Source organism: Didymosphaeria variabile (assembly GCF_027946475.1).
Source record: "Didymosphaeria variabile strain IMI 356815 chromosome Unknown scaffold_4, whole genome shotgun sequence".
In the NCBI taxonomy this organism is placed as follows: Eukaryota; Fungi; Ascomycota; class Dothideomycetes; order Pleosporales; family Didymosphaeriaceae; genus Didymosphaeria; species Didymosphaeria variabile.
Window position 1 is genome coordinate 1,164,270 of NW_026611623.1, and position 12,036 is coordinate 1,176,305.

A 12,036-nucleotide genomic window follows, 5' to 3' on the forward strand; every position below is an offset into this window, starting at 1 on the left:
CTTCATGTTACTGACCATGAGCTCAATTGTTTCTAAACTCTGTCTGAAGCCTAGACTTCGAAGACACTCGTACACCTTGTTACTTTCCTTTCATTTCCAATTCTCAAACGATTGATCATGCAGACTTGTCCATTTCAAACTCTTCCTGCTTACTCATGCGGATCTCATGCTGGCTGCTTCTTCACGTTAGTCGACCCAGTGTTCGTCAGGGCGGACTCACTCACCCCTGTTATCACCGACCATCGCCGACTCCGAACAGTGTCGACCATCAGCCGCCTCTCCACGTCCATGTTCACCTCAATCTCACCTAGAGACCACGTGGAAGTTCTTACAAGGAAACTTGCTCCGCAGTCGTCTTCTGCCTCGCATTTGATGGCTCCAGCCGGTACACCCATAGGCCAGTAAGCATCACCCTCGCGCAGAACTCCCCAAGAGGCGCATGTATCAGCCTGGTATATGCTGGCCAACAATAGATCGTAGCACTCTATGTCAGAGGTACGTAAATGAGGGCACACATACGCATCAAGCTTGACGAGACCTCGTTGAATGAGAGGAGACGACCAATTGTCCACCTCGCTGATCCGGCGGTGGATCCGGCGCGCATTCGGACCAGCCCATAATGCAGGCGACAAATCCTTGATAACTGGTTGTGTCTCTGCAATGGGAACTCGGTAAATCGTCTTGAGACAACCAATAGCAGACCTTAGGTTGTACCAAAGGCGTGCGTTCCGACATGTCTCTTCAGCACAGAGCACTGGACTACTTCGTCCGCTTGCTTTACAGGCCGCCTTGATGTCGAGGATTTCAGCGAACGTCAAGCTTGTATGCGGGCAGACGTAGACGGTGGCAGTGGCGCCAATACACATGCGCTCGTGTGCGTTTCTGGAGACCTGGTCTTGATGGAACTTTGAAGCTGCGTGGAAGTCGGTACACCATACACAGAGTAGTTTCTCTTTCACCAACACGTCGTTAGCCTGTTCGAGAGCAGCAAGCTCAGCGAAGCGATCTTTCCTCAGCCTCCAGAAGTACTGATTGTACAGTTGCGAGATCCGCTCGTTCCGCTGGTCGCCAGTGGTACCGTTCGTTGCGACACTCTTTCCTGCCTTGACGGAGCCATCCACCTGCCTCGCGATGTGACGACATGTGCTTTGGAAGCTCATGAGATCCGTAAGCTCCAGCAAGTCAGCAATGCTCATGAAAAGCTCTATGGGAAGCTTGAGGATCGAGGCGTTAGAGTTCTCGGCTTCGGCGGCATTCGTGCGGGTGGGGGTGTCGCTGCTGCTATCGATCGTTGGAAGGAAATCCGGATCAGGTGCATAGGACCAAGCTGGAGTTTCAACCTCCCAAGAGTTGCGCCCAAGATTTGCCCAGTTGTTCGGCCGCTCGACTAGGCTGCGAATGTGGTAGAAGTAGCCTTCGGGGGTGCCTCGTATAGGCGACACATAGCTCCAGGAAGGTGCTAGCCGGACTATGTTGTCCGTCGTCATAGGCATTTCGCGACCGGAAGACGCTGTCGCGGGGCGAAGGTACTGTTGGTTGGTTGAGGTTGGGTACAGAGGTGTTGCGCCTTACGTGGGGTGTGTGTGGATCTAGCAGAGTCGAAACTTAAATAGACATGCAAAAGAGAGTGAAGCCAAGACTGACGTGCACGTGGCAGAACTATTCACCACGTCATATTGCCCCGTGCAACTCACAAAATATTGACAGACGAGGCTTTGTCAGCTCTAATGGTCTCTATCAAACGCGCAAGAGCAGCGCCTACAGAACAGCAGTTGCATTCCCGAGAGCAGCCAAGTAGAACTGCCTGACCCGGGATAACATGGCATCACGTAGATTATAAACCCTGTGACGATCAAAAGCGACCACGTGAATTTACCACAAAGTGTGCAACAACGTGGTAACATTACTTCTACTGTACACATCAGCTGTCAGCGTGCGATACCAGTCACACATTCAGGAGTAACACCGCTGAGAGCTCCAGATCTTCACATAACTTCGGCGAGGTAGACCACCGCCTTCACCAAAGATCCAGTACAAACTCTTCTCCGGATGCTACTCCTCTTGGTACCAGCCGCTATTAGAGTTCCATATCCAACAACTCTAAGACCGCTTGATACGTGTCCTCCGGGCTCTCCAAACTCCAGAAATGACCCCCTTCCACAAACCGCACGCCGGTGCGCTTCGCGCCACTCAACCACTCATTGACGTCCTTAGCATCATAGAACTCGAATGGCTGGCTTCGGCTCTCCTTCCCTTCCAAGACGAGTACCGGACACTTCCACTGCGGAATAAGTTCCCTCCTCTTGATCCACTCTTGTCGAAAAGTGCTACTATTGAAGTACCGAGGTACTGCCTTCGTAACTTCATCGTACGAAAATTCTTGCATGACGCGAGCCATGATATCGTTTGGAGGGAAAGAACCCGCGACAAAAGTATATGTCCAAATGACGAATCGCTTTGGATCATTCATTATTCCCGAGTAAGGCGCGTTTTGGAAGATCAGACCTTGCGGGGAAAGCGTGGGGTTGAAATGCCACAGGTGCTGTTCGCCACGACCGTACCTCAGGACGCTTCCCGGATGCTTCGCGACAATGAAGTCCGCCTGCACAGTACCTCGGTCGTGGGTGACTAGGTTGAATTTCTTCAGTCCAATCTGCGTAAGCAGGGCGTATAGCTGCTCTGCGACATCCTCGTGCAAGTACGTCCCCGCCGCTTTCTCAGATTGCCCGTATCCTTTGAGGTCGACGGAGACGCAGTAGTACGATTTCGACAGCTTCGCCATTTGATAGTGCCATTGGAACCAGGAGTCAGGGATGCCATGTAAGAAGACAATGGCTTCGGTCGATGGGGAGCCCGCCGTCGCATAGTGCCACTTTATGATCTCGTAGTCGCCTGGTGCGGTGGTAATGTGGTGCGTGAACTTTACACCTTCGAGGGTTTCGACATCTCCATCCTCATCGGGCGCCCTTGGTGCGACGTCTGAGAACTGCTTGACTCGTTCCTCAACAAGCGCATCGTTAGGAATGGCGGATGAGATTGCTTGGTGCGCCCGTTCGGTAAGCGGAGTGTATTGAAGAGTTGATGGGGCTGCCATTTGGTATGTTTGTTTACTATTATTTGCTCAACACGGATGGGAACCGAACAGTATTTGAGGTGAGTTTCAACTAATGCGGCACAGCTAAACTTATGCTGCACGGCTTATGCGTAAGCGGTGAGGCGACCGTCATATGACGCTGGGTGCCTTCCATACATCTGATCGCGGTTCAACCAACGAACGTGACCCCACCTTGATTTTGTGGTTTTTGTCAGACGCCTCGATGTTGCTTTAAGCTTTCCGTACGCATCCGTTGTCGGTTCCGGATGCTTAAGTCAGCCCTAATTACCTACCATACCATGCTACGGGGCGTAGGTAGTTTACCAATCTCAGCACACGCTAAACAACTGATCAAACATCGGTAAGTCGCAAGCACTCGTTAGTGATATGAATCGATGAAGTATACGGCCTGTTCTGTTGTGTTACCTAACGAATGTCCTATTTACTTACCGTTTGCCTTTGCAGATCTACGTAGTTTGTCCAATCGTAGGCTAGCCATATCCACTGCAACTTAATAGCATGTGTTTAAGCGTGCACGCCGAGTCGCTTGCAATGCCTAATCTATCTTCTCTTCCCAACAAGATGTAAAGCGCGCAGATAGACCTCAGTACTTGACATCGGAGTACGGGCGCATCTTTCGGCTGCCGAGACGGGGAGCGGCCCGAGTACGACTCACTCCACGCGGGGGCAGCGCCGAGGTACCGTGTGTTACCATACAAGCTTTGCCCCGCAAATACCGGTCCTTGCAGCGATGCAACGCGATGCAACCCAACAAATATGTATTTGCCACAGCAAGCAGGCATGTATAGCGAGAACTGGCGTGTATAGTACGCCATGGCATCATCTTCCAGGCTCTCGCGATTGCAAAATCAGTACATATACACGATGTTGAGTTCGAAAGATGATAATGCTGTGCGCAGTGTAGATGACGTCGAAGAGCGGACGCTGCAAGAGGCAGGAGGCGGTATTTGTGACGACGAATCAATCAGCTCATGGAAGAAGCAAGTCGTACAGGACCTAAAGCTGTCAAGGCATCGAAACATGTGAGTTATTCCCTCCTTTCTTGAGTAAAGAAGAGGCTCGGGTAACTTACGGTCTCCTACAGCTACACTGGTGCCTTGCTCTTCAATGTCTGTAGCTTCGTTCTCCCAGCGTTATATTCCACACTCTCAAAACTATGGGTAGCGAGCATTGACTCGTCCATGGTCGTCACCACCGACTCGTACACGTACATCGGTGTTGTCGCTGAGGTCCTCAATGAAGGTCTACCACGCGCCGCATACCTCGTCATCGGCGACGATGCTTCTCGCAGCTTTCGCGAGCGTGTTCAGCTCACGCATACTCTCATACTCTTCCAGACGATTCTCGGACTTATCATGAGCTTCGCTTTTGTGGGCGGTGCATCGACATTCGCGAAAGGCTTTGTGCCGGTCGAAGTTCGCGCTGCGAGCCTGACATACGTCAGAATAGCTGCGTTCTCGACTTTGAGCTCGGCGGTGGAGTACGCAGTGAGTACATCCACGAGGGCGCTGGACCGACCAGACGTACCGCTTATCATCAGCTCGACCAAGTTCGCTATCAACATTATCCTCGACCTCATCATCATCTCCAAGTTTCATGTAGGCGGTGTGAAGCCTACAGTGAACATGCAAGCCGCCATACAGCTCGCTTGCAACCTGACCTCCGCTTTTGCTGGTGTCGTATACTTCGTCTACGCGACCAGCATCAAGGAGAATTCTGCGGCTCGCGTAGATACCTCCGATGTATCGTTAAAACCTACGTTTACCGCACTGAAGATTCTGTTCAAACCCGGCTTCATATTCTTCTGGGAGTCAGCAATCCGAAACGCGCTCTATCTCTGGCTCGTTCACGGCATCATAACCATGGGCAGTGACTACGCCACTGCCTGGGGCGTCTTTACGACTATTCGTTGGGGTCTTGTCATGGTGCCTGTCCAAGCGCTCGAGGCCACGACACTGACCTTCGTTGGCCACTCCTGGGGAAGGTTTTGCGCGCCGCTATCCGGCGAAACTACCACGCATCGCGCCAGCTGGCGTCAGATCTGGACTATTACCCGTTGGGCCCTGTATTCGATCGCCATCGCGACCGTTGTTGAAGTACCTCTATGTTTGCTGATGTCCTTTCTCGGTGCTCGCCCGTTTGCGCACTACCTCTCTGGCTCAGATGAAGTCGCTCGTATCACGGCGCATATGTGGCGGACGATCGACTGGTGCTACATTTTCTATGCTCTGTCGACCCAATTAGCGGCCATCCTGATGGCAACACGTCCGAAGTGGTATCTATATCAATCGCTAGCATCGAACCTTCTGTATGTACTCCCTTGGGCGATTGTCTGTCAGGTGGCGAAGTTGAACCCGCGAGATGCGTGGACGTATCATAGCCTAGTATTTGGCGGGAGTCTAGTTTTCTCGTTCTTCGACATCATCATATTCGATGGGTATTGGGCTTGGAGATTGATGAGAAGGAAGGCTCGAGTGGAGGCGTGGTAGGCTAGGAAAGCGCGGTCCTCAAGCTCGCGATTCGGTCATGGTGAATGTAATACTACATATCATCTCCCTGAACTGCTTGCATGAATTTGCTCTTGATGATATTCATGACTGTGTGTCATATACCGGGTGCGTCGCGTCGCGGTAGGAACAGCCGAATATCGATAGTACGAGACGCGCGTTTCGATGCGCACGTTTTAAAAAGGGGTATTGACATCGAGTTTGTTTCCACAAGCTGTTCGCGAGGGACGCGAAGCTTGCGTCTTCGCAGCGTTCAGCGGTCGCCATGCTGAGCGCATACACGTGACAGTTAGCGCTCGACGGCTGCACTCAAGGTCCGTGCTACGCCCATGGTCGTTGGAAAGGCTCGAGGTTCTCTTTCAGGCACTTTCAATCACATGCTTTCAGGCAACGTTCGTGCGAATATCAGGAATATGACTTATTATTGTTTTGTTGAGTGGTGAAACCAAGAATAGAACCGTGGTACGCGATATAACTGGTTGAAAGCAAAAAGCTCGAGGTCTTGAAGCGCAGACCCATCGTGCTGGATTTCTGGTCTGTGCACGTCACTGCCTGGCTCCGCACACTTTGAAAAAAGCAGAAAAACTCCTTGATCACCCTCCACCGCAGCTCTCAATCCAACCACCAGAGCTGAATCACCTCAAGCATGGCGGGCAGAAACGTACCCACCGCCACGGCGTACGCCGTGCCGTCGAAGATAACGGAAGATATCAACAATTATCTCGCATTAAGATACAAGGATCACAAGGACGGTACTCTCAAAAAAGCTATCGCCCGCGTACACAAAAAGCTCATCGACAGGAGCATGGCTCTGGGAGATTCCCTGCAATCGTCAACCCGTAATGAGCTGGATTCGCTCATCTGCGCGGATATCTCCACTTCTGCTGGGTACCTGCGTTATCGCCAGCAACTTGTGCGTCATCGTCTTGCTAATAAGCTCGGTGCTGGTCTTGCTAGTAAGCTCGGTGCTGGCCTCAGCTCGATGTACCTACTCAAAGGTGGTCCTGACATAACCCGTACCAATCGTCGAAGCATCCGGTCCGCTATCGAGGTCCGGAACACGACGCGTGCCTTCCTGCGAATGCCAATTCCAGCAGAGTTGATCTTGAACGTCGCGGAAATGATGGAGGACGATGTAGAATTGTCAAGCTTTCGGGCTGCATGTTCCTTCCATAAGGACCTTATCGACGGTACACCTTCTCTCCGAGATAGGTTGGCCAATAGAGTGCAAGATTCGTGCGATGAATTCTTGCTGAGGGTACATATGGACTGGTTCCGTAAGGAAGCGATCAAGGAATTGCAGTGTTTGACACAAGGAGTTGTACCGCGGTATCTCATGTGCAGTTTCTGCTGCGACAGGCATCCCACATCCGATTTTGCTACGAAAGCATACGCGAAAGATGCTCTCCAGCGCGTGTGCAAAGCCCCCACGGCAGCGATGTACGTCTGTCCACATCGTAGCTTGAGTTTCCAAGAGATCTTTATGCAACGGCGCGAGCTGGCCATTCGAATGGTGGTCAATCGAAGTACTTCGGAACGTATTTCTCTATGCTCAGAGCCAGGCTGCGGTCGTCACCTGGTAATCGGACCATTCCGAACATATCGCGGTCACGTCTTAAAGGATGATTTCGCCTTGGTTCGCACGACTGATCTCAAAAATGGTGACGTCGAGCGAGGCGATCTCGAAAATTCGAACGTACCGACTGATGATACGTTTGGCCTCGACCATACCGTCGCTCTCGATGTGAACAAGCTATACGTGCCATCGGAGCATGATAATGACGAACCTCGAGATCAGTCAAAAGAAGCTAAATGGGCGAGGGCAACGCTCGTTCGAGCTGATGCGTACATCTGCTCCCACTTGCGAACTAGCAGCACGTTCGTGTACACTGTCATTCAGGACCGAATCAACCTCGAACTGTATGGTCGGAACTTCGGATCCCTTGCAAACTTACCGTCCGCTGAGTTGCTTTGCCCGGAATCTGGCTGTGGGACAAAGATTGGGCTGTATTGCCAGCATGACTCGACTTCGGGTCCAATCGAAAAGCAATATCACCTCCGACTAATCGTTCGCGAGAAAGCCTTCTCGTTGAGGATGATGACCGACAAGGACTGGCTGCGGAGGACACGTGCATCCGAGAGATACAACAAGCTGGCAGCATCCGCGGGAGAAGGCCAGGATAAGGTGGGCACGATACCAGGTAGTCTGGACCTGCAAACTTAAGAAGTCATCGAGTGACTGTGTTTACCCAGCGACTTCGGCATGAGAACCAGCTCGACTCATGATTCGTTACTCTTCAGTATCTCACAAGGATGTTTTTGGAGATGGTACTTGAATGCGAGTCCGTGGATTGCCAGAATGTGGTTGGGATTCAGGTCTGCTTAATACCTGTATTCCGATGGAAGCCTCAGTCCCCGTCCGAAAAGTCTGGTGGCTGGATTGGTTCCCACTATGTACAAAAGCTCTCGCGATGACCCTTTCTTCCAGAAGATGGTGATTGACTTCAATCTTGGATTAGCTTTTCGCGGCGTCACTATCAAGCGGCATCACGCAATCCATGGTGATTGTCATGGTGGTGGTCACCCGGAGTCCAGGACATGCTGGGGACAGGGGCGACAGGGAGTGATGGTTAGAAGGGCGTGTATACGTACAAATGACATTAGTTCAGTATAGTAGAGCACAACAGTAACACTATGTAGATGTAAAACTTGCTGCAACGTTCCAGATGGAGGCGCTCAAACGTTATTTCCCTGCATAAGCCCACGCTAAGCCTAGATCGGATGACATCGCGTGGCTCCCCGGAAGCGAGCCGTTAGCCCTAAAGGGGGAAATTCTTCCTGGGATGAGCACCATGACCTCGGGTTGTTGAAAAATCTTTAACATGTTTTGCATAAGGTATATATGACTTGCTCTACTTCTTCGACTTCCTTGTTTCAATACGCAGCTTCTTGTGACTTTCATAAGTACCGCGCTTCGTTCGGAGACATTGCATCGTGCGTCCCCTGAAGTCTTTGACCATGGGGATTGGCATTGCTAGTAGCCGGCACCGCGGGGATATGCAGGACCGTTATGTTGAAAGGGGGCTCCCAAGATCGCCGCGGGAGCTAATTTATCGGCTGATCCCTTATTTAGCAGTGGCTAACTATGATGGGCTGGCGTTGACACATCTCAATGATCTGCTCGTAAAGAACTTCCGAAGTAGTGAGCGCTTGCGTCACATCGAAACACGAGCTGGAAACGTGCGCTTGAAAAAATTCATGGTACCGTACCACGTGTGTGCATCGTTAGTCGAGATCCGCCTGGTGAAGCATCGCGTTGCTTGGCCTCGGCTTCCTTCCCGATCTGAATTGCCTCCACTTTCTCCTTCCACCGGCCTCAATCGGCTTCAAAAGGACCTGCCTCCCATCACCCAGTCACCTGCACACAACCTTCATCCATCACACCGCCATGTCCTCGGACGGCTACAAACAAGAGCCCTGGCCTGCTCCATCGCACGAGATGGAAGAGTTTCCCCACGATTCGCTATCGGTAAGCCCTCCACAGGGCACTGAGAGGCGGCGAGTACGCATTAATAGCTCTGCCGCTGAGATACCAGGTGGATCTCCTAGCTACAGCCGCGTCAATGACCTTGAGGCACAGCACTCGGGAAGCTCAGGAAGCCTTCAGCCTGTTGACGACACCACTGCCGAAGTGAATGGTCTTTGGCAAGCCCACAGGAATGGTGGCAACCTCGACAGCTCAGAGTACCCTTCAGCAGGCACGACAACCCAACCTGATGATGAGGACGTTTACACCTACTCTGGCAATACCCAGGGTGGTGTCTTCTACCATCTCCTCCAAGCCTACAAGACCCCGACGGCGGCGGCCAATTATTCCTCCGCTGAGTACTCCCCTCCTCGGCTACCCGAATCTGTGAGCCGTCCCGGATCTTCGGGTGGCGCGACTCCGCGAAAGAAATGGTATGAGCAGGAGAAGAAGGCGAACCACTCGCAGGAGACGCTTGCCACTCTGATCGGAGCGGCGGCTGAACTGGCCAATCCCAAGATGGAGAGCAAACTAAACCATCGCCCACAGCATAAAAGGAACAGCAGCAATCCACTCATTTCCAAGATCTTCAAAGCGAAAGAAGAGCAGGATGCAAAAATCAAGATTCATGTTGCGAGCATCCTCAAGCGCCAACAGTACATAATCAAAATGTGCCGCGCGTTGATGATTGTCGGTGCACCCACTCATCGACTCGAAGAATATCTGGCAATGACTGCGAAAGTGCTCGAAGTAAACAGCCAGTTCTTGTACATTCCTGGCTGCATGATAATCTCGTTTGACGATACCCGTAAGCTCACCTAGTTCACCTCGTACAAAAGCATTAGCTAACCATAACCCCAGTCACCCATACTGCCGAAGTCAAGATCGTCCGTACCGCACAAGGGGTAAATTTGGGCAAACTCAAAGATTGTCATGAAATCTACAAAGAGGTCCTCCACGATGTTATCAGCCTGGACGATGCGCTTGCGGCACTGGACGAGCTTATCAACAGGCCCGACCAACACCCCGTCTGGCTCAACGTCATCATGTATGGGCTTGCTAGTGTTGCAGTATCGGGTTTCTTCAAGGCACGATGGATAGACATGGGCCCCATCTTCATCATGGGAACCGTTCTAGGATTCCTCCAGCTTGTAGTTGCCCCTCTGTCCAAGACATACAACACAGTCTTCGAGATCAGCGCGGCTATCCTGATGACTTGCATTTCCCGAGCGCTTGGTAGCATACGTGGTGGCAATCTGTTCTGCTTCTCTGCTTTGACGCAGAGTTCGATTGCGATGATTCTTCCTGGTTGGGTAAGTAATTTCCATTGTAACATTCATCATGAATTCCAATTAACCAGTCATAGCTCGTTCTAAGCTCTTCGCTCGAGCTGCAGTCACGCGCTATAGTGCCAGGTTCGATCCGACTGATCTACGCTATCATCTACTCACTCTTTCTCGGCTACGGAATTACCGTTGGTACGGCCCTCTACGGTGCAATGGACAGTAATGCCACGAACGCCACGACCTGCCAGGCACCGCTGAACTCGTATTGGAACTTCATGTTGGTTCCTCTCTACGTCCTTTTCGCCTGCCATACCGTCCAAGCTAAATACAAGCAAATGCCGGTCATGATCGCTATCGCTTTCTCGGGCTACATAGTCAACTTCTACGCCAACATGAAGTTCAGCTCCTCCGCGCCTATTGCGTACACCTTCGGAGCATTCGCCGTGGGAGTGCTAGCGAATCTGTATAGCCGCTTACGTCATGGTGTAGCAGCAGCAGTACTTCTACCTGCTGTCTACGTTCAAGTACCAGGCTCCCTTGCTGCGAGTGGAGCTATCACGACCGCGTTACAAACTGCCGGTTCCCTCATTCAAGGTGGGGAAACCGATCCCGTAAGTTTTCTTTGCGCCTTAACGTAACCCTCGATAACTTGCTAACAACAATCAGAACAGCTCAAACAGCCTCAACGCCATCAGTTTCAACGTTGCTGCGCAAATGATCCAGATTGCAATCGGAATTACTGTCGGTCTGTTCATGTCAGCACTTCTCGTCTATCCGCTAGGCAAGAAGCGCAGCGGCTTGTGGACCCTATGATTCTCCAACTTCCACTGCGAAAGAAAAAAAGAATTCGACGCATTTCAGCGATTCCTTCAATCGAGCATTATCAGCGAGCATTTCCACAAATAATAATACAAGGTAAATCCATCATCCCTAAGTAGAGCTAATTTGTTCGAGGGTGAAATACCCCTATAGAACGTGTATGAGTAGTTGCAGCAAATCGCAGCACAGGAGACTAGCTACCGAAGCTTCACGATGCGAGATGCACGTGATTGGTGATGGCGAGTGAGGCATCGAAACGACATATCGACATCGGACCATGGCAACTTGCACCCAAGCAATATTTCGACAATCCTGGACCCGGATGCCACCGGACGACCCACAGGCGAACACCTCCCCTGCGCACATCGAGTAAACCACCCATGCCCCAGATGGCTGGACCAACGACAATCAACCGGACACGAATCTCCGACAGTTTGTGATCTCTGGTGACGTAACTCCGATATTTGTGTGATCTCATTGCGTACGACAGTGTAGATTGCGGTACTCCTGGCATCCGCAACGCAACGACCCTTCCGATGCAGCATTAATATATGTGCTAGCCTTAAGGGGTAGATCTGCCACTATTGTTGATTACTTGCTAATGATAAAGCTGTTACAATGATGATGCTCGCTTGGAGGGTTATGGCTTTGACGGACCGGAGTCACACTGCGCTGGATCTCGGCGAAATGCGGCTGGGTACTGGTCCAGTGTAGTCTTTTAGGTATCACTTATTTCTGGCATACATCGTAATACGTAATTCTGAGCGATAGACAAAACCTTGA

General features: G+C 51.4%; 5 protein-coding genes across 5 annotated transcripts; 3 read left to right on the top strand and 2 right to left on the bottom strand.

Moving 5' to 3' along the window:
* Positions 1-164: 164 nt before the first annotated feature.
* On the bottom strand, positions 165-1,493 carry N0V89_005269 (uncharacterized protein; the record flags this gene model as incomplete). Its single annotated transcript, XM_056214046.1, has 1 exon — positions 165-1,493. The coding sequence occupies one exon, from the start codon at positions 1,491-1,493 to the stop codon at positions 165-167; it is 1,329 nt and encodes a 442-aa protein (XP_056071313.1).
* A 584-nt stretch (positions 1,494-2,077) lies between these two features.
* N0V89_005270 (uncharacterized protein) lies at positions 2,078-3,094 on the bottom strand (the record flags this gene model as incomplete). Its single annotated transcript, XM_056214047.1, has 1 exon — positions 2,078-3,094. One exon carries the CDS (start codon positions 3,092-3,094, stop codon positions 2,078-2,080), a length of 1,017 nt encoding a protein of 338 aa, XP_056071314.1.
* Positions 3,095-4,296: 1,202 nt separating this feature from the next.
* Positions 4,297-5,604, top strand: N0V89_005271 (uncharacterized protein; the record flags this gene model as incomplete). Its single annotated transcript, XM_056214048.1, has 1 exon — positions 4,297-5,604. The coding sequence occupies one exon, from the start codon at positions 4,297-4,299 to the stop codon at positions 5,602-5,604; it is 1,308 nt and encodes a 435-aa protein (XP_056071315.1).
* Positions 5,605-6,268: 664 nt separating this feature from the next.
* N0V89_005272 (uncharacterized protein) lies at positions 6,269-7,846 on the top strand (the record flags this gene model as incomplete). The annotated part of the gene is made up of 1 exon (XM_056214049.1): positions 6,269-7,846. One exon carries the CDS (start codon positions 6,269-6,271, stop codon positions 7,844-7,846), a length of 1,578 nt encoding a protein of 525 aa, XP_056071316.1.
* A 1,224-nt stretch (positions 7,847-9,070) lies between these two features.
* Positions 9,071-11,247, top strand: N0V89_005273 (uncharacterized protein; the record flags this gene model as incomplete). Its single annotated transcript, XM_056214050.1, has 4 exons — positions 9,071-9,956; positions 10,010-10,461; positions 10,515-11,045; positions 11,101-11,247. 4 exons carry the CDS (start codon positions 9,071-9,073, stop codon positions 11,245-11,247), a joined length of 2,016 nt encoding a protein of 671 aa, XP_056071317.1.
* Between the last annotated feature and the right edge of the window lie 789 nt (positions 11,248-12,036).